This window comes from Cylas formicarius, unplaced genomic scaffold (assembly GCF_029955315.1).
Source record: "Cylas formicarius isolate icCylForm1 unplaced genomic scaffold, icCylForm1.1 PGA_scaffold_7__23_contigs__length_41026272, whole genome shotgun sequence".
NCBI classification, from domain to species: Eukaryota; Metazoa; Arthropoda; class Insecta; order Coleoptera; family Brentidae; genus Cylas; species Cylas formicarius.
In genome coordinates, this window is record NW_026844352.1 from 35,769,095 (window position 1) to 35,790,683 (window position 21,589).

Genomic DNA, 21,589 nt, shown 5'->3' on the forward strand with positions numbered 1-21,589 from the left:
TTTATTTTGAGTCAATAACTCGGGAGTTAGTGTTGTAATTATCAGTAATCTTTCTAGACGAACTCTGTATGAAAGTTTTTTTCTTGCATTAGTAAAGTATCAACTTGTTATTTTAAAACTAAAACACACACCTTCATGTATCCATCTCAACATCGGAGTACAAACTAGAACTTATATCTAAATTCCATTGAAACTATTTAATTAAAATAACATCGGAAGGTTATCAGTTGTTTTTCTTTCTACGTAGTCCGTTACCTTATTTCTAACCACCTTATAACACTGTTTAGAAAAGAACCTTTTCCAAGTCGCAGGCTTCAATACCAACATAACTAGGTGAAGTGTTGGTGGCGCTCAAATCATTCTACAGGGAGCGTATCGAACGTGACTATAGTCGAACAACGACCCAAAAACTCTGAAAAAAGACTAGCCGTTGCCGTTTCTTTTCTTAAGCCCCGTTTAAGAAAAGCGAACGTTACGACCTTTCTGGTAATCGAGTAGTAATAAACAAGTATTTAGACCCACATCATATATTTGCGCTATCTATGATTTGATATCATCAAATTGTTTCTTAACAACTCTAAATATATCATTGGAGTTACCAAAAATATGGTGTTTTAAAACACATTCTATGAGTTGCTGAAAAATAAAAGGTAACGTAGAAAAGCTCATTAGTTTTTTAACCTTCCAAACTCACATTGCTAACTTCCGGTGTAGATGGAACGAGCGATTTTTCGTCCCCAATTGGAAACAGTACAACCGAGAAGATCGATAAAAACAAACCGATATGAACTTCGACAATCATTATTAAGTCATCAAGAGCAACGAGCCGGCAAGGGAATCGATTAAGTGACACAACATGTTGCAATTAGGGTCGGTTTCCTGAAAAATTTGTCAGACCACACGTTAACAAGCGAAGCCGCACGCAACGAGTTTTTGTCATAACCTAGCGAGCATTAATGATTAATTAAGCCAGTCACTATTTATTATAAAATTCGTTGAATGTTAAACTAACCGCAGAAAATGTATTCAAGCGTGAACAGCGACGAGCTAGGGATACCCGAATTTTCTTGTCTGGAGCCGGTAATTTAGCGCCACGCATTATACTATCTTTAACCCTTTCACAACGCATATTTGCTGGCCCCAACGTAAGGGCTAATGTCAGTATTATTAATGTGCGTTATTTACACTGCCGAAAACCGTATTTCGCGTGGTTTAATAATATCAGGGGAATTGTTTTCCATTAATGAATTCATGAACGGTTTAAACATCGCATGGGCTATATAGGGTGATCCGAAATTATTCCTAAACATTATTTTAAAAAACGGCGAGATTCTGTACCACCAGGTTAAATAAATAAATGGATGTTCATGCTTACGTCTAATCCATCCACGAAGATGAACGCAACTACAAAGCTAACATACAAACTCTAACAACTTCAAAAATAAACGGGGACACAAGATATCAAATACAGTAATTTCAAAATAGGAAAGTAACGCATACGCAACAACGATGTTTACACTGACATAATATAAGGCACGTGGAAAATTGTCCACTTCCAAAAGTATGGAAAATAGGAGAATAGATGTACACATACAAAATAGTGTCCAACAGGTGAATAAATAGACCACGTGGTATTTATTGTGCTGAATATAGTCCCTGGAAAACTATTTTCGTAAATACTCCTTTAGAAACTTCGAGATGCAATTTGTTCACTTTGAAATTTTGTAGGAAAGTTCTGTTTTGTAGCCTACACTTAAATGGTATATGTAAATTGTGAACGTTAGTCTTGAAATGAATTTTGAGATATAAATACAGGTGTTTTGCCAGTCAAAACAAAAAATAAGCTCTATATACGTATCTTGTGTAGTACATGCATGTTTAACCAACCAAAAGCATTGTACGTGGCAGGTCGTTTCTTGTCCGCTTCCTGCAGAATTCGCGATTTTCCGTAGAAATTTTATTTATACCTGACACTTCGTTATTTTAGGGGTTCAAAGTTTATAAGAACAAATTACTCGACGAAAATCAGAAATGGGGGAATGATTCTGACATTATAGCCCAATTAATATTCGTAAAACTTGTTTGAAAAAGCAGATAACCTAAGGTCGAAAGGATGGCTCGGTTGGTAAAGCGTTAGACCTGAAAACTCCACTTGCCGGCGGTTGTAGGTTCGATTCCCACCTGGTGCCTTGGGTATTTTAATCGTTAGAAATTTGTTTATAAGTTAATAACTTGGCTGTAAACTGGCCGAATTGCCTTATGAAACATTGACCAAATAAAGCGTAGTTTAAAAAAAAAACTGATGACGAAATCAAGACGAAGCATTGCATATGGCGGAGGTTTGTTTCAGCCCGAACGGTCGAACAAAATATTAATCAACATATTCATTAATCGAATTGTCATTGGATTTTTATTGATTGAAACTGTGATTTAAAATTGATTTGAGTGTATATGCTAACACACCCAGATGATGGAATAGTCCAGACAACCTCTTTGCGAAAGCGTCCTTTAGGAATTTTGAATTATATTTACTCATATTTGTAAGCTGGCCGAATGATCTTTTGCAGTCGTGCATTAGAAGTATAAGTTGTAGTGGTAACCAAAGGTCGACAACTTAATTATATTAGTATCTCCAAAAAAGTTGGAATCACAAAGGTTTAATTAAGTCAATTACTTTTAAAATAACACATTATTATAAAGCAATAATTAATAAGATAAACATGTTAATAGTTAACATTAACAATTACATGCAGCAAAAAAAATGTATCACTAACCTCATTACTAACTAATGAGAGTACCAAAGTAAAAACACGAAAAATAAAGGACAAAATGACGACTTGTATATCAATATACCTTCGTCATTTATCTCTGCATTTGTTGGTTACCGCCATAACGTAGCTCTTGGAAAGTGACAAATTGAATTCATTAGTGGTGAGAAAAGAACTCGCCAAATGTTGCAAATTTGTAATTCCGGAATCATCGCCGACATGAAAAATACACAATTCATTCCTTCGCTAAAAGCCTGATAGAGCTTAAAATCAAACATTTTCAAGCTGCCAACCAAACATTTTTGTTTTAAATCCCAATCGTTTCAGCGCTCTCTTCTGGAAACCTTTCACCTTAATCGTTAGTTCACCCATTTAAGGTAGGTGCGCTATAAAGCCGATTACTAACAAAACAAGGGAATTTAAACCCATTATGGCGGAATGAATTTTTTATTAAATATCCCCATGAGAGTCACGTATTTATTAAGCGACTATAATCGAGTACTAAAACATTGGTGATGATTGGTAACTTGTTGCGAATTGTTAAAATGCGGTTTAGTCATTTTGCACATTTTCAACGTTTATAAAATTTTCGCAACGCAGTCTAAAATAAATCACAATTATACAATACAATACAAGCACAAAATAAGCGGAAATCCTGTTAAAACATTAACGACGAATTTCACACAAGAGATACATACCAACCGTTTATCTGATTAATAAATTCATAATTCCTCTGTTCTATTCCGTGCTGTTTCCTTTACTTTTTGCATGCGGAACGTTTTGCACTCAAAACAAACTTCCAGCGCGTTATTTACAACAAGAGGAAACTGGAATATTAAAATATGCGAACGAACTCTTTAAAATTCGCGAAGAACTTTTCCGAATTCGACTAAAAGCCTCTCGAATTATACTAGACTCTGCTGAAATCGCGATTCTTCACCAGCGAACGTGACAATTCACGATCGAAATCTACGTTATTACATCAACTTTGTCCCGGGATTGCTTTAAAAATCGGCGACTTTACTCAATTATCCTACATAATTTAAGCGGCCGTCGCACTCATCTGTGCAACGGGAAGAATTAATTGTCTAATTTCGTTATTAATTGAACAACAGATTGTAAAGGTCGAAAATAATGAATTTCTGAGATTCGCGAGAATTAGCGCTTTTGGGTAATTATAATTACAATGGAACAGGAATATTATGTTTCTGTGGGCTTCCACACGACTCGGCGCTAACTTCTTGCTCCCCTTAAAGAGATAAGAAGAAGATACGTTTAGATGTATCTAACGGACGTATACTAACAACTACGCGTTCTTTACCAGTCACCAATAAACTAAAATAAAGTTTGTTTCAGTATATCGGCACCCAAGTATTTTGCTTCATCGCGTTCCTGGCCGGAGCAGCTGTCTTACTAGACAACAGTTCCCGAGATTCCCGACTTCAACCTCTTATACGTGAGAGTATCCGAAAACTGATCATGAACTCGCACTATGAAACAGCTAAGCAGCAACTTTCCATGATCCAAGAAGGGGTAAGTTTTTACTGAAACAATATCATCGAATCGATTTAAAAATAATTTCCCCGAGAATCTGGGCGTTTAACGGACACATCCGTTGATACGAACGGCATTTGCAGCGTGGAAACCTTATAACTTAGGGGGACAATGTCAACGTTTTGACAGGCCTCCTATACGAATCAGGTTCATTTAATGTTTCCCGGGGATTTTAGCCAAAGCAAACAAGCACTTTCCAAGATATCACCCTCCGTCAGAAAACTAAGCCGTCGATAAATATTGGTCCACGTCCGATATTATGACAGGGGACATAGAAACTCAATTTTTTAAAACTAGCTCTATACGAGGAAAACATTTTCCGATAGGCGTCGCGTCGTATCAAAACGACATTGCCTACCCACTGACGACATTTTGCATGGTTGCTCCTAAAAATTAAAAATTTGTTTTTGTTAAGTAATTTTTATTGGTAAACATATTAATGGAATTTTCACCTGTGCGCTGCTTTATGTAAAACGACGGAAAATAGAAGAAAAACTTAAGATTTTCATTTTCTCTGAATAAACAATATCCTTTCACGAAACTTTAGATACACTTGAAAGGCAAAAGAAAGTTGTAAACAAGGAGCCATTTATCCATCATCCAGATAAACCTCTGTTTATAACGTCTGAAGGCGGGAAAGAGCGAAACGGGAAAAAATCGTCGGTATAAATTAATTGCCAAAGTTTCCGAGAAGTTTCCGTCGAAATTCCGATAAAAGTGCGACACCAAAAGTTATCTTCTGTAAAATGCGGGCTCATTTTCGACAATCTAATCTTCACCAGAGTGTCGCAGTTTTTCTATTCGAATTTACATACATTTGTTTAGAATATTGCCAAAGTATAAAAAATAATTGAATTTAACTGACAGTAAATATTCCGATGATTCTTCGCATTGCGACGAGTCACGGTCGTTAGTGCCTTAAGTTTTTCCTTTTTTTGTTGCAGATTGGATGCTGCGGCGCCGACGGTGCAAACGATTACTTGTCATTACAGCAGCCTCTGCCGACGGAATGCAGAGACACCGTGACTGGAAATCCGTTTTTCCACGGTTGCGTCGATGAATTGACTTGGTTTTTCGAATCTAAATGTGCATGGATTGCCGGCCTCGCTATGACTATTTGTTTCGTTCACGTGAGTAGCTGCTGATTATTTCGCTGATAAAATTCGTACATTAATTTGATTTTATATGATTTCTTGATGACAACCGAAAGTAAATGAAACCAGTGATAAAATGCCTAAAAATCGACTGCCCACATAAATGAACGTTTAAATCTTTCCCCCTATCCTCCTTGCGACATAATGCATTTTACAATATGGAGAGAGAAAAATCGTCGCATATATCGCAATATTGCAATATGATAGCTTATTTTGCAGTTCCCACTGCTAAAGCTTTCGATATAAGGTATTATTAACAGTCTTTTATAATTGGAGCCTAAGGCGAAAGCAAAAGCACTCTGACCAACAACATCGAACAACTTATAGAAGTGTCTGACTTCGATTTGACATGATCGTTTATCTTCTTTACCTTCTAACGAAGCTTTTTTTGATTACCGCTCTAAAAAAATAAAAATAAAACTAAAATAATAAAATAAATTAAAAATTGAAGACAAAGTTACGACAGAAATTAAATGTAATTAGGTCTTTAGAGAAATTTTGTTTTTAAGATTTAAATTAAGGAATAGGATTGTAAAAAATGGGTTGTATTTGATTTTAGAATCGCTGCTTTATTCAATTTTTTCCAAAATATATACGCGCTTTCACTAAACTCGAGACCACTGCAGCGATAGTTCGTATGAAAGAAACTTTTTTCCTGTTTTTTGTTATTCTGTTAATCCGTTATTCTGCAACGAATTTGAAGTCGGTATAGCTCTGCAGCCGTCTTTCGCATGACAGCATAGCTAGAATCAAGCGCTAAAACTTGTCTTTAAGGCTTATGCATATACAACGTAACAAAAGAACAGTACAAAATGTATGGCATTTCAAGTCTTTGTCTAATGTACAGGGTGCGCGAAGTATATGGCATAATAAATGCCCAATGGTTAATATCAATTGTAAATGGTTAGCCTTTACTGAAATACCTTTATAGATAAGTCAATTTCGTTTAAACAGTGATATATGACACGTACAGGACTACAATTTTTGTTTTTACGGTTCCCGTGCGCGTGTGATGGTCCAATTTTGTTGCTTATTTATTGTACAACGCTTGATTTGACGTTGCAGTTAGTTTATTTATTCATTCGTTCATTTTGCAAAAGTTACATAGCGATCTAGTTTTGTCCATGTCCTCGATGAATCAAATGTTGTTTACCTGTATGGACATCGAGTGAAATGTGTCCCCTCTTTGGAGGCAACTATTAACGTCGCCCAACGCCCAACGTCGATCGGTTGCACAAAGGGTTTACGATATTTATTTCCGGCACGGTCCCTAACCAGCTACGACTTACCACTATTTATAACCATCGCAACTTCGAACGTTTTCAGATCCTTGAATAGGAAAATCAATGGCCTTTCCACATTTCGAAACTAACGGTTCGACATATGCATAAAGAGTTTCGCCGGCTCCCAAAAAGACTGTTTGGCTTTCAGCCTTCCATTATTTCTTTTCGAATCGGGCAGAGGCCCTTTATTGCTGTTTAGGTTTTATCCTTATGTATTTTTTCTCCGCTTTCCGTATTTTCGCGTCGATCGGCGGGAATTTACGCGACCTATTCAAATCAATAGCGGACCCTTTTTTTCGGATACTTTATTTGCTACGTTTTCTACAAGTATTTATTGCTCGGATTGAAAGATGTCATTCGGATTGCCAGTCCCCCGTCGAAATCCTATTTTGAATTGGTCGTAAACCGGTTTAAAATTTTGTATTCTTTTTATATTTACGATAACTTTTTTATTGATAAAATGTGATAACAATTTTTATTTTCCAGTTAATTTTAGTCTCTTAGTAATCTCGAGATAACGCTTATTCTCAGATTTAAATTTACTCTGTATTGAGTTGTAAGCATCTCTTTAAAATGCTTTCAAAAAGGCTAAAATTTTTTTAGAATTTTGTGAATACTTTTTCTTTAATGGCCATTTTATTCAAATGGTCATACTGCGGATGACGGCTGTATGGGCATTCTGTTGTTTTGTTGTACTGTTCTGTTGTTACTACGAATGTCTACTCTGCTTCAATCTCCATCGTGGTGACTTTTGCCCGCAATTATGGAAGTTACCTGCCGACGGCAGTAAAACCCAAGTCCGGTAGGTATTAAAGGACAGAACATTAAGGACAGCGACACCAAGGTTTTGGTAATGATATATATTTTTTTGTTTATTTAGATGGGTATAATGTCATTAAATTACGCTCAGAAAAAACAATTACATTAAATATATACAATAAATTCATAGCTAGGAATATCTATACATAATTAAGTTTTTGTTCTAAACGTCTAAATCTAATTCTATTTCACTGCCAGAGTCGTCATTTAGTCCTCAATTTTTATAATGTTCTGTGCTGAATTTTTCCAGCTCTCAATTGGTATGTTATTAATTACATTTTTATCAACTTAAAGTAGGAGTAACATTTTCTGTTCTGGCCTTTGATTCTACTTGGTTCCACATATACTCTCCACATGCAACGATATGGAGGAAGTTCAGCCAAGTTATCGCATATATACTGGTTTTTTTTTCAATTGCTTATATGAATAACTGAATTCAAAATAAATAACGTTTTCTAACAAATATTCTTGGACTTCAGTTTTTGAACTTGATGAGGCTGGTGCTTTGCGTGGCAGACGGCTATGGTAGCTTGCGTTACCCACGACGATAACACTGTTATTGGGAATATTTTTGAAAAGATTGCCTTGAAACCGACTTTCGAAAAGTTCGGCACTTCTATTATGATAGTTCAGGCTAGAATCCTTAATATTCTTTACAGACAACAGCAAGCAGTTTGGGCCAAATCCGTCTTATGACCCAGCTGGTACTACTGTGATGCGTTTTCCTTTATTTAAAGGTGTTGTCTTACATTTTTGAGTGGAATCAACCCGTCTTAAAGTAGGAGTAATATTTTCTGTTCGGGCCTTTGATTCTACTTGGTTCCACATATACTCTCCACATGCAACGATATGGAGGAAGTTCAGCCAAGTTATCGCATACATACTGTTTTTTTTTTCAATTGCTTGTATGAATAACTGAATTCAAAATAAATAACGTTTTCTAACAAATATTCTTGGACTTCAGTTTTTGAACTTGATGAGGCTGGTGCTTTGCGTAGCAGACGGCTATGGTAGATTGGGTTACCCACGACGATAACACTGTTATTGGGAATATTTTTGAAAAGATTGCCTTGAAACCGACTTTCGAAAAGTTCGGCACTTCTATTATGATAGTTCAGGCTAGAATCCTTAATATTCTTTGCAGACTTTGGGCCAAATCCATCTTCTGACCCAGCTGGTACTACTGTGATGCGTTTTCCTTTATTTGAAGGTGTTTTCGTCTGACACTTTTGAGTGGAATCAACCCGTCTTTTAGATACAGTGTCCTGTGTATCGAACCCGGGATTTATCAACGTAAATTATGGATCTGTCGTCTTATCTATATCATTTAATTTCTTGAAGGTCATGAAATCTTCAAGTGCGTAATCTGTGTGATTCCATTATTACTTTCGACTATTTTCCTTTTTGTTAAATTTTCTCTATCTCCAAGGTAGAAAGATAGAAATATACCTGGACCACCCCTGCTTTGTCTAATAACAACACGATGAAGATTGAGACAGACTCTACCAGACTAGATGATACCTATGGATATAATATATAAGATATAAGATATAATTTTATTATTAATTTCATTAAGTGATTTCTTATGACTGTTATTCTATTATGCTGCCAACTGGGTTGTTGATTGACTCAGCCTTGTAGGAGTTTGGAAACCATCTGACATAGGAAGCAGTACTTTCGAAGCTGCTAAAACAAAGTAAAATTAGTCTGCGTTAGCGAATGGCGATCAAATATTAAGATTCGTTACTGAAAGGCGCATATACTTGCAACAAAGTTTCTCCTTCCGGCAGGCAACTATTATTTATACAAAACAAAAAAGGACTGCAAAGTGGCAAGACGGTGAAGAATAAGTTTGCCCCAACTTAATAAGTTTCGGGGTACATTCGGAAAAGTTAAATTGTTCCGCGCAACTTCCGGAGTTTCCAAATTGGTTAATATTTCGAGGTAGCTAATTGAATTTACCGCCGGACTTATTAATAAGTCGGGAAATTTTAAACTGCGACTTTATTGGTCACTACGTCAAACAAGATTACGATCTCCATTTTCCGCGCTGGTCCGGTCGTATCTTGTTAAAATACGACCGATTAAATTTGATAACGCCACAACTCCCCCCACCCCACAGCCATCTGCATAAATCGACCTTATATCTTTTCGGTTAATGCGCACTTTTGCATGTTTTCAGTGCACCGCAGGGGTAATTCATTATAGTTGTATACATATATGCATGTACGTTTCGTGATCGCGGACTTTTTGCTAGATTTAAATGCGTTTGTTTGTTTAAACCTCGCTTTTTAACTTTTCTAGTTTTTTTAACTACGTTGGTTAATATTTTATTTTCAACTGTGCACGCAATACGTTTTTTTTTGTGAGTTGCCCTCCTTGGAAATATCCTACAGTTCGTAAAATGAGCGAGTACATAAAAAGGAACTACTTTAATCCCCTTAATATGGTAATATATATTGTTGGTCATTCTATATAGAAATAACTGAACATAAAGTGCTTTGCTTTCAAACCAACACTCGCGCTTGAAAAGAATGGTGCCACCTTAGGTAGGAATATCTTTATATGACAACTATGATGAACTTGTCTCTATCCCATTGTGATTATGGCTTATTGGCTTGGGGCCATTCTCTATATGCAGGAAAGGGGTAAGGTATTATATTTGGTACAAATATTTAATGAGAATTTAAAATGAAACACGCTTCCGGAACGTTGTATAGGTTGCTTATTACAATCGAAATTGTTAGATAACGCTTCATACCTTCAAATTTTCCAAAAAAAAAAACATTTTCACAAGACCACATCAATTGTGACACTTTTCAAACATATGCTAACTTAAACAATATTAAAATAAAACATTTTGTCTATTGTACAACTAATTGTCATTTTTTAGTTTATCCTTAATTTTAAAAAATTAAAACATTTTGAAATTTTGCTCTCTAAAGACAGCCGTAACCCAGCCTGATTGCATTTTGTCAGAGTGTTCTTATTGATAGCCATATCGCATGTCTCTCCCACTTAACTATATGACCAATATAGTTGGAGGTTAATGTAAGGGGGCAAAATTTACGGAAATATAATCACACGGCAGACCAAGTGTTGGAACTTTCGACTTGTGTAGACACAAAGCGGCGAATTAACTTCGCTTTTGGCAAACTTTTAAAACCCTCTAATTATGTTTTAAAGTTCACTTAATAAGAATAATTTTCCGCCATTTGGATGAGTTATTAGATGTGGTCGTTTGAAGTTCGCCGAGTTTCATCGACAGTGCGCTATACAGCCGCGTAAAATGTAAAATATTTTACTCCGTTGAACTCGGCAGATGAATAAACCCATTAAAAATTTTAAATAGTAATATTAGATTGATACATAAACATAATTTTTGCAAATATTTTTTAAATGTGTGTTAGTTTTGATTGAGACTTGGAACACATATAGTGGAGCACCTTAAGGCATAAAAATGGTAAAATCTCGGAACCCAGGGCCAGTCAATAAATCTGTATAACAAGCGTTATTATTATTAAAACCTCAAATAAAAATGTTAAAAAAAAATTGGCCGATCTCGATTACAACAATTTTTATAAACAATTTACTGAAAAATGAAAGGCGCAAGGGGGAAAAATGTTTACAGTAAAGATCTTAAGTATATATGTAATAAATTATGTTTGCAAAAAAATGATTTACAAAAGAAAATTTAAACTTAACTATATCGATTATTGTTCATTATTGTCGTCGTCGTTGTCGATTTCGTTGATGTAGATTGTAGGTAAAGGATTAGTACAGTTATCACCATTGCATTCTAAGCAAGCTGCAGTGCAGTTTAATCCATTTTTCCTGCACCCCTGTTTTGCATGCGCAAAAAATAATTTCCCCCATTCTTCTGGTAATATTTCTTTTCGGAACCATGTGTGAACTTGTAAATATACTCTTTTGAAGTGTTTAAAAGCGACATCTGCAGTAGGTGGTATAGACGGCAGTTTAACGTAGGAGTTTTTGGCAGTTGCTTTCAAAAAAGAGTTATGCATTAATAACTTTGTTGCTTTCAAAATAGAGTTATATCTCAATCCATTAATAACTTTTATTTTTTGGGGGGCATTATATAAAGCAATACTGCATGTAACACCAGCTTTAAAAATTTCATCGATGTCTTTGCATTCATTTTTAAAAACTGTCGCAGCATTTTGCAAGCCGTTCGTTTTTCGAAATTTTTTGCAAACACGTTTTTGCCACGTTGAAAAAAAGCTTGTTTTTTAAAACATATGATTGTATTAGATCCAAATTTACTGGAGAATACAATATTATCCTCATAATGGTTCATTAACCTCATTTTTATCGTTTTATCATCAGGAATATGATCAATTGTCACAATACTTTTTAATTCTGCCAGTGAAAACTGGCAGTCATCATCTTCTTCAATATATTTGAAAATCTGCTCCGTCGCTGCATCTACTTGTATTGTGACTGGATGAATTTTTTTATCCCTCTGGGTCTGTTTTACGGTAGTTTTCAAACGCATATAACAATCCGCGTGATACTTAGCGTCCTGAGCTACTAGATCTAACACACCTACAATTCTTTTATGGATATTGCGACAATATTCGCTTTTCTCTTCGCTTATCAAATTTAAAATAGTTTGCTTGAACTCAGAAGTAGTTACGTAGTTGATTTTCTGTCTTACCGATTTGGACTTTCTTCTTTCCTTCATTTCAGCAGCTTTCAGTGTTGGTATTCCTCTAGTGACTTTTATAATATCTCTTAGCTTAGAGCTTAATTCAGACCTACATCCAATTTTGTCACAAATGAGGCAATCATTATTTATATTATCACTATTCGATGGTTCACCCATTTTGATACGAGGCTATAACAACAAATATTACTAATAACAATAACTGAAAAAATCGGAATTTTCACTACTTTTCCGATTAATGAAATTATTATTTCTGCATAAATAAAATACATAAAAATAATTCAACTGTTTGTGTAAGCACTATCTTATAGGAAATTTCATGCAGATTCCAAATATATATTAAATAAATATTCACAGTTGTTTTTAAAACCACGTAATATAAATAATAAACAAATACTTACTATTTATGCCACTATTTTCAAAGTTTGTAAAACTCAGTAATTAACTTTGATCACACTCACTGTACAAACACATATTTATTTTTTAATTATTTTATTTTATTTTTTTTTTTTCGGAGCAAACAACAACTACGTATCAAGCCTAGCAAGTTGCCACGTGTACTATTCTGGTATACCTGCAGTCCCTTGAGACCCATGAAGTTTGTAATAGTTCTTCTTTTTAAAATCTAATTTTACACTAATATAACTTAAGGAAAACTCCAAAAAAATAATAATTATTAAAAAATTAGGATCACACAAAATATTTTTTTTAACATTTTTCTATATGCTATTAAAAACACATTGCCAAAGTTTATAAAAAGATTTATTGACTGGCCCTGGATTCCGAGGTATAAACCTTACGGCGCTCCACCAATATTAAACTTAAAAAAAACTCGGCCATATCCTATAAATGGATGGCTGATGGACATAAAATATCAGTGACTGCAAAAATCTACTTAGGAGCTTTCACGTCGGGTTAGCATTATTAACATCGCAGACATGCGAGATAATGCTGCTTTCGGAAAGAGGAAATTTAAATAAATTATAAAGAACCGTACCCGTATCGTATTCCTTTCCGTAAGAGAATTATCTTTTAGCCGTAACTTTGTTATTCCTCGAAGGAGACGTAACCGAATTATATTTGCACCTTTGTTTAGTATAAAATCTGCCAGAAGAACTCGTGCCGAATTAACTATGTATTTAACATCTGCGTCTTTCCCGTCGGAAATTTTTTCGCCTTTACTTTGTTTTGAGATTATCAGGACGTAGAAAATTCACTCAAGTGCCACTTACGCACATAATTTTTTCGAAAACACTTTTTTTGCAGTACATCCATGACCTATATCAAAAAGTTGCTGGATATAGTGGGTCACGAATGCGTATTAACTACTTATCTAGACCTCAGTAACACGAAATATGTGACTAAAATTACTTTTTTTAAATGTCTGTAATTTGCGTAGATTGCTTGGCAAAAAGTTAATTTCTATTCACTGCCATTGAAATTTTCTCCTGATTTTTACTAATTTCGCCTTCTTTTTCCAGGTTGTCAACGTAGTTCTGTCGACGGTGCTTATTCAAGCGCTTCGGAAAGAGGAAGAGCAAGCAGATACTTACCGAAAATAAAGTATTCAACCAGTGTAGTTTTACGAGAACAAAGTAATATTTGCTAGCCATGCTTTGAAATTAATTTAATTGTCATGTTGTTTATTATGAATATTATATAAGTAGGCAACCGCCAGTTTATTGCAAATCTATTTTAAGGACTTCGTAGCTTGCCACGCTACTTTTAGTATGTACATGACATAAGGGTAGAAAACAAGCCTGAACTTTGTGCAAAATTAAATAGTAATTGCTGGTAATTTCAATACCTTAGCGTGGAATAAGTTATCCCATTTATACTTGATTTTTCTATGTTCTAAATAAATAACAAAGTTGTTTCCTCTTCGTGTTATTATTGATCTCGTTGATCTCAATCTCAGCGCCATTGGGACTAACCTTGTAACATAACATTTATTTAATTACTAAATACAATTTTCCACAACATTTACAAGCTTATTGGTATTGGTATTAAAGGGGGCGCCCTCGCGGGCGTCCAAGCACTTATGCTACCAGATGGGCCCGTTGTGCCCCCAGGCCGCTCTAGAGGGCGTCCAGAATGCCGCCCCTCCTGTAGAAGGTCAGCAACTCCTTTAGCCCAATACCGTGCACTGAGTCCGGATCGATCAGGGCCGTTCCGAAGACTCCCAATCTTGCCCGTGTCAAGGCAGGGCACTCGGTGAGCAGATGATACGGGGTCTCCTCCCCTTCCATGCACCACCTACACTCCGGGTCGTCTCCAATGCCTAGCAAGCAAAGATGCCTCCTAAGCCTGCAATGTCCTGTGTAGACCCCTGTTAGTTACAAGCTTATATCTCTGATATATAGGCCAAAAAGGCAAAACAATAATTATGTCTTTTAAATATTCAAAATTCAGTATGCGTATTTTCCAGCAATAAATAAACGTTTTGTTTTCGAGATACAGGGGTATCAAAATTTTTAGAAAAAAAAGTTTTTTTTTATTACTCGAATACGTGGAATAAATAATTTTAATATAATTACATGGAATAGAGTCCCTTGGGGCTCCAAATAAGCAGACCTAGTTTTATGAAAATCGTTTTTAAAGTTTCGGCGTAATCACTTTCTTCGTAAAGTTGAGGCATATGCAGGAGGACGAGCAAAAGAAGTTTCACTCTTGATCGCCTGATCCAAAAAAAAAACAAATCTTGCCAAGTAATTAATAAAAAACGACTTTTTTCTCCAAATTTTGACGCTGCACCTTGGAAACGGAGCAAGTTGAAACGCATGTTTATATGAAAAAGTGACTTAATCTTGGATGACAAATATGCCCTAAAAATCTTTATATTGAATTCTGAAACACCCAATAGAGTGATTCTTAACGATTTTCGTATGACAAGTTCAAGTTAAAACCCCAAAATAGTAGTAGCATGAAGTCATTCGGCTAGCACCAAAGTGGAGACTACAACGACTAGTCTAACGGTCGCCTAGAATAGGAAAAACGGAAAAGCCATTTGCGCTCTTCCTAAATCTACGCCCCGTCGCCTGGCAAAAATACGGTAATTTAGACTTTCCAGAATCATCTCGAAAGAAAATCTGACAGTAATTCCTTCTTTCATAAGAACGAAAACGTCTTATCTCTTTGCCTTTTCAAGGATCTCTTTTCGATGTATCTGCCGGAGATTTACTTTCTTAACGTCTCAAAATATCATAGGAACCCGCGTCTCACATTGTTCGTCGGAGGAACTCTTTTTTTCTAACGGTAAACCGTCTCGTAATATCCCAGCAATCGCATCGTCCGCAATCGAAAACGTATTAAGCGCCCTCTTTACCAATAAAAAAATCATTACAAAGTTCACGCGGTGCGTCACATTGACGAAATGACCACCAATTTGGAGTCGCATAAATCAAACGTCAAGCAGAGGAAGCTGCGTCACCAGGAATCGCATAAATATCGGCCAACGACGCGACTATATCGACCCGTTGTTTATACAGGTCGACCCGCATTTGGGAACAACCGAAAAGATGGGGCAAACATTGCCACAGGGTTTCCTTTATTACTGTTAGGTGTATCAGCTTACCGGGTCCAGTCTTTCTGCATCGAGTACATGTAACGTGCAACTGGTTCCTATCGAATGCAATTTAATCCGCTTTTTCAAGGGAAGTGAATTGTTGCGTTTAAAGAAAAGCCCGACATTGACATTTGTCAAAAAACTAATATTATATTTTAGAAAACAACATCTCAAATTGTTGGACCGGACAACAAACTCAAAAATAGTCCACATTCCATCCATTGACGAACATAAAAGAACGAATAAATATAAAAGTTGGGATTCTAACTACTTAAATTCAGAAATGCACAAGTTGGACGACAATTTTTCATAATGAACCAAAAAGCAAAGAACTAAATTTGTTGGGAGCTACGGAGTTTGAGCGCAGCAGTTACACTAGGTTTTCCTTCTATATCTTCCACGATATCTTCCACGACGTATTTAATAAAATGTAGTTTTTATCGAATAATCTTCATGTTCGCCTACTCTCAAACTTTTGTGCTTACACTTCTCTTTTCTGAAAAATGTATTTCTACCCTATGCTACATATCACCTAACTCCATTAAAAGTTACATCATAAATAGGTTCCTATTTACCAACTTGTATTTTTGTCAAGTTACTTAGCTTAGGATATATTCATAGAGAATACATCTTTCTTTGCTCCCAAAAATATTTCGATTGGTTGAACCCTAATTAAAATAGTAGAATACATTCTGTCTGAATATCCTAATCTCTCGTAATCAGGGAAACTTCTCTGACTACGACTAAGCTTGATGTAAAGCCGCGTGCTCTGTCCATGAGGAAGCAGCCTGCTGAAGCCTAAGTGTTGTAGTGTCTTCCACTCATAGATGCAGGCAGTGAACGCCTATGGATTTTAAGGTTGGAATCAATTCCCAAGGTTTAAGTGTCTTATCTTTACTTTGGGATTTAAATGTTTCTTTTTTTCTAAAAATAATTACCAACTTTAATGTAATGTATTTTCACGTTTTTGTATTGTATTATTTATTAATTGCACAGAATATTAATTGAATGGTTTGTTTATTCATTTGGTTGAATTATGATGAGTTAATTCACTGACCAAACCGCAGTGTTTAAAAGAGTAAGTAAGTAAACTAGGGGATTTTATAGCAATGTAACTTGGGGGGGTCTGAGATATTTTCGTTTCTTACCCAAAATAGTGTTATTTGACAATATTTTGCTTAATATAAAACTTTTAGTGGTATATTATCCAACAGGTGTGGTAAACGGCATTTGACTGATGAGTTTATTTGACACGAGCGGAGCGCAGCGGAGCGAGTGTTTAATAAACGAGTGACGACCTTTGGTTTTTGGGTACATTTTCGCAAAACAACACGAATACATTCACTGACATGACGGTCAGAATTGACAAACGTCAAAATTCAAAGCGTGGGAAATATCTGCGAAAACGTGCGATTGCTCCCAAATCCGTGCGGTAAAATCCCGAATATGTCCGAAGTGGCTCGGGTTCATGGGAAAGGAAATTGACGTGGTAAAGTAACGCTTCCCGCACGCTAGATCGGTGGGTAATTAGGTATTTTACAGGCGGGAGTAGAAAAAGTATATTATCATGTTCTTGTGCATATTCTGACGCGTTGGTTGGTAATTTGCAAGAAATTAAAACGCCCCACCACTGGCTTATAGTCGTCTGATATAAATGGTAAAGTTTCGACCGTACCTAATGGTGTATCGCCGAGTAATTAACCACAACTTCTACGGGCTAGATCTGAGAGCAACTCGAAAACTTTTCAATTTCACGGCGGAGTACCAGGCCCCGGCGAATTTGAATTATAAGTAATTTATATTGTGAAGATGAACATCTAATTATATTAGACCGCGGGGTTCTAATTCGAGCATCGCTAATAGGATTTGGATATTAATTTTGCCGTCCCTAATTCTGCGCGATTTGCCCTCTCTGCCATGTATCAGATTAAGCAACAAGAGGGAGTGTTTTATGGGCACAAATCGTATCTACCTGCTATACCATTCGCCGCAATTTCGAGTACAATTTTGTCGGAAAATTTCTATTTCTCAGCAAAACAAGCTTCAGTACATCTGAATTTTGTGGAATCAGACTTGAATTGTTTATAATAATAGTAATCGAACAATATACCAATGTTTCCGGATGTAAACAATTTGTAAAAAATTGAAAAATAATATACTACGCAACAGGTGTGTGAAACGGCATTTGATTCGCAGCCACTAAACTAACCAAAAATGTTTCCGAAAAAGGTTGTACATCGACGAAAAGTGGACTTTATAAATATTCCATTCGCGATTTAATCGAAACGCCCAAGGTATTTGGCACCCACTTCCCAACTTCAAGGTGTTCTACTACTCCCAGGATGTCCAGATCAGGTTGGTGTCATCACACAGATATAGTAACCAAAAACTGCAGATTGTAACATATTGTTGACAGCATGTCATGCTCTAATTGGCTCCCACTTGCTTTATGGTTTAATAAATTGAGATAAGGCTACCGGTGCCTTTGGTCTACAACATCGGGTAATTAGAATAATCGCAAATCTTAAATACAGAAAGGATGTTAGATCGAAATTTTTGGAGCTTAAAATCCTTACACTGCCAAGCACTTATATACTTAAGTTTCTACTTTACGCTTATGAGAATAAAACAGATCTTTTACATGTGAACGAAGATCACCCACACGATAAGCAATGAACTTTTATTTCAATAACCACTCGTTGATTGGAGGAGCTTACCAAAATTTAAGTTCTTTTATTCATGTTTTTGGTTAGGATAAAGATGTTTCGAGATGCGGTTGCCAATATGTAAGAAAACGTCATCTAGTACTTAATCGGAATCATTCCACTCAAATCACGTGTTTGATAACCATTTCGGAGTCAGCGACATTTATTCACGGAAATGTTGGAGCACCCCCCAATATTTTCCTGTTAGAAATATAGTAAAAAAGCATCAAACAAAAAAGATTTCAATTTGTCCAAGCTTTGAAACACTCTCTAAAGTATCATTAATATAAGAAAATTTTTGAGAAAACGGATTTTAAAATTCAAGATGGCAACGACACCCTCCGGTAACCCTTTCAAAAACTCAGAAATTTATTTACTTTGTTCTTAATTTTTAAGAACATGCGTTGCCCTTAGTGTATTGAGAATTATTTCCTTGATTAATAATCACTGAGACAATCAAAGGAGAAATAAATGTTGACAAGTAACAATCGGCATTAATAGTATAAGTATAAGTTTTGTTTTAGTACCCCACAGCCAAAGGCAATCCTTAAATTGAAGCCTATTTGGTATAATTGCATTGTTTATTATTTTACACCTCAGTGATTCTGGCTATAATAATATGTACTTGCGGCGTAAATCCTAACTATGTAATAAAATCCACGCCGATTTCGATGGCTTCCCCATATCAATTTACGCAACAAACGGATTCCATGAGACTCCACTCCCATGGAAGCTATACAAAGAAAGACTTTATTGGAACCGCTTAGAAGCGCATCCCTTCATAACATGTCATTGTTATAACGTTGCGTATTACGGCCGTCGGTTCTACCACATTGAATAAAATTATGGCTTCAACTCAAAATCAAACAATGCCCTTCAATTCACAAGGATGCTTAAAATAATTAAATTAAAATTATAAAATTATCATTTGTATAGTTTAAAGTTTTCCAAATAGTTGATTGTTTAGCTGGGGAAGTATTTATTGTCTTCGTGGGACGTATTGGACTTGTCTTATAATATTGTAGTTGTATTTTATGACAGTAAAAGCTAATTGTGAGTCATTGTGAGGTTGTTTCAATTTTTATTTAAACATAATGTTAGAGGGCAACTTATTATCGCGACTCTAGTCAGTTTTTGTTGGTTTCGACAGTTATTTGGTATTTTTAGTTATTGAGATTTTTAAGGGAAATTTTAGTATAGCATAGCATTTTTCAAAGAAATTAAGAAATTATAATTTTTTTTGCCGAACACAAATTTTATTCGGTCAAATCAAAATTTTTGCATGTAATCAGTTCTTCTACTAATGAAAAATCCGAGAATCTTTCGCCAATGTGGGTGTTCGTGACAATGTTCGTGCCTCTCTTTTAGCTCTGCCCTATTGAAACAAGCACGTACAGAATAGAATGAGAGTCAGTTTTGGTTAAGCTCTGAGAAAGCCAACAAGATGATTGGCAAAACGGTGATGCAGGAGGGATCCAAAAGGGCTAATTTTTTGCAACAACCCAAACTTGTTGTAACAAAGTTTACTACATTAACTTAGAAATAACTTCTCCTTTGAAATTGTACTGCAAAGAGCATAACAGACTACCATCTAGATAACTTCAATGATAATACAATTTATATGTATATTATAAAATCTAATAGTAACAGTTGTCATTTAATTTGCTAAATTCTACAACAAAATGTAGCGATTTTCAGTAATATTTATAGCATAGCATATTTTTGATTTTCATAAAAATTATTGCAAATTCAAATAGTAACTATTGTTAATCAATTTATAAATGTTACAAAAAATTTCAGCAATTTTAAAAAATGTTTTTAAGTAGATTTTAGCGCATGTAATTAATTTATTGAAATGTGTAACGAGACATTTACTGCTGTTATTTACAATATTTTTATAGTGAAAGTTTACATTATATATTTTAATTCTTGCTCTGATATAGAAGTGAAATATATAAGTCTTTGTGATAATATTTCCAATATCTTATTTCAAAATTATACTGGATATTCCTAGCAAGTGATTCACCAGTACAATATTTTTATTATTAAAAATAAACCAAATTACATAAATATGCATTAATTGACCTTTTCTATTATTTTATAATATTTGCCGCTATAAAGGAGTTGTAATAAGATAACCATGTATGTATGATTTTAATTGATAGAAAACAATTAAATACTTAAATAAAAGTACAAATTATATTTATATCATATACCAAATGTTCACTTGTTTATCTTTAAAAATAAAAAAGGGCTACGAGTTACTCACCGCTCGGTATGGGGTGCACGAGAAGAAAAAATTTGCGGTATGTTTAACCGATGATATTTACTCTGTGACGACAATTATCAGGACCTTTTATGAACATAATTTAATAAGCTGACTAAGCTTGGTGGTGCAAACACAAAATAAAAAATTATGCACTTTACATGGCGTGGTAAAAAGATTTAGTCAAATACATAATTTAAAATTTCAAAAAGGTTTTATTAATAATAAAGAGAAAATAGATTTCGAAAATAAAATTTTGGCTTTTAAACGTTGTGTCCAAATCACAGTCATTGTCCAAAACTGACGGTTCCCCAAATTAGCAAAAATGGGTAAATGTAAGAAATTGAAAGCTGCAAATTTAAATAGTGATAAATAAATAAATCATCTATGCACTCATTTTTCTACATACCTCTTTTTAACTTAAATAATTTAGTGACACTATAGAGAATTAAAAAATTACATAAAAGTAGATATAATAACAATCGGTATTTTTTCTAAATCTTGATAATTTTTTGATTTGTTAAAAAATTTAATTCGTGGTCCCACTTTTGGTATTAATTCTTTCAGACTATCTTGTGTAAGACATTTTAATGCCTCTAAGTTTACTGCAGCCTCTATAAAAAAAAACTAAACACACTTATTCTATTTAAATTTACCATGAGAAAAAAACTATTTTATGCGGGCTCCAAAGAGACACATGAATTTCATTTTTGTTTTTAATTTTCGCGATAAATTTGCAAATAAAACATAGAAGTATTACTAGTTATTATAGGGATAATTTGGCGGTA

The 21,589-nt window shown here is 34.9% G+C and overlaps 1 protein-coding gene across 1 annotated transcript in view; it reads left to right on the plus strand.

Moving 5' to 3' along the window:
* Positions 1 to 14,143, plus strand: part of LOC132705276 (tetraspanin-2A) — a 112,613-nt gene extending 98,470 nt beyond the window's left edge. Inside the window, exons 3-5 of the mRNA XM_060675764.1 lie at positions 4,125 to 4,301; positions 5,267 to 5,452; positions 13,747 to 14,143. Of these exons, the coding sequence (XP_060531747.1) occupies positions 4,125 to 4,301; positions 5,267 to 5,452; positions 13,747 to 13,827 (444 nt within the window). The 3' untranslated portion in view covers positions 13,828 to 14,143. The remainder of the gene's footprint in view (positions 1 to 4,124; positions 4,302 to 5,266; positions 5,453 to 13,746) is intronic.
* Positions 14,144 to 21,589: the final 7,446 nt, after the last annotated feature.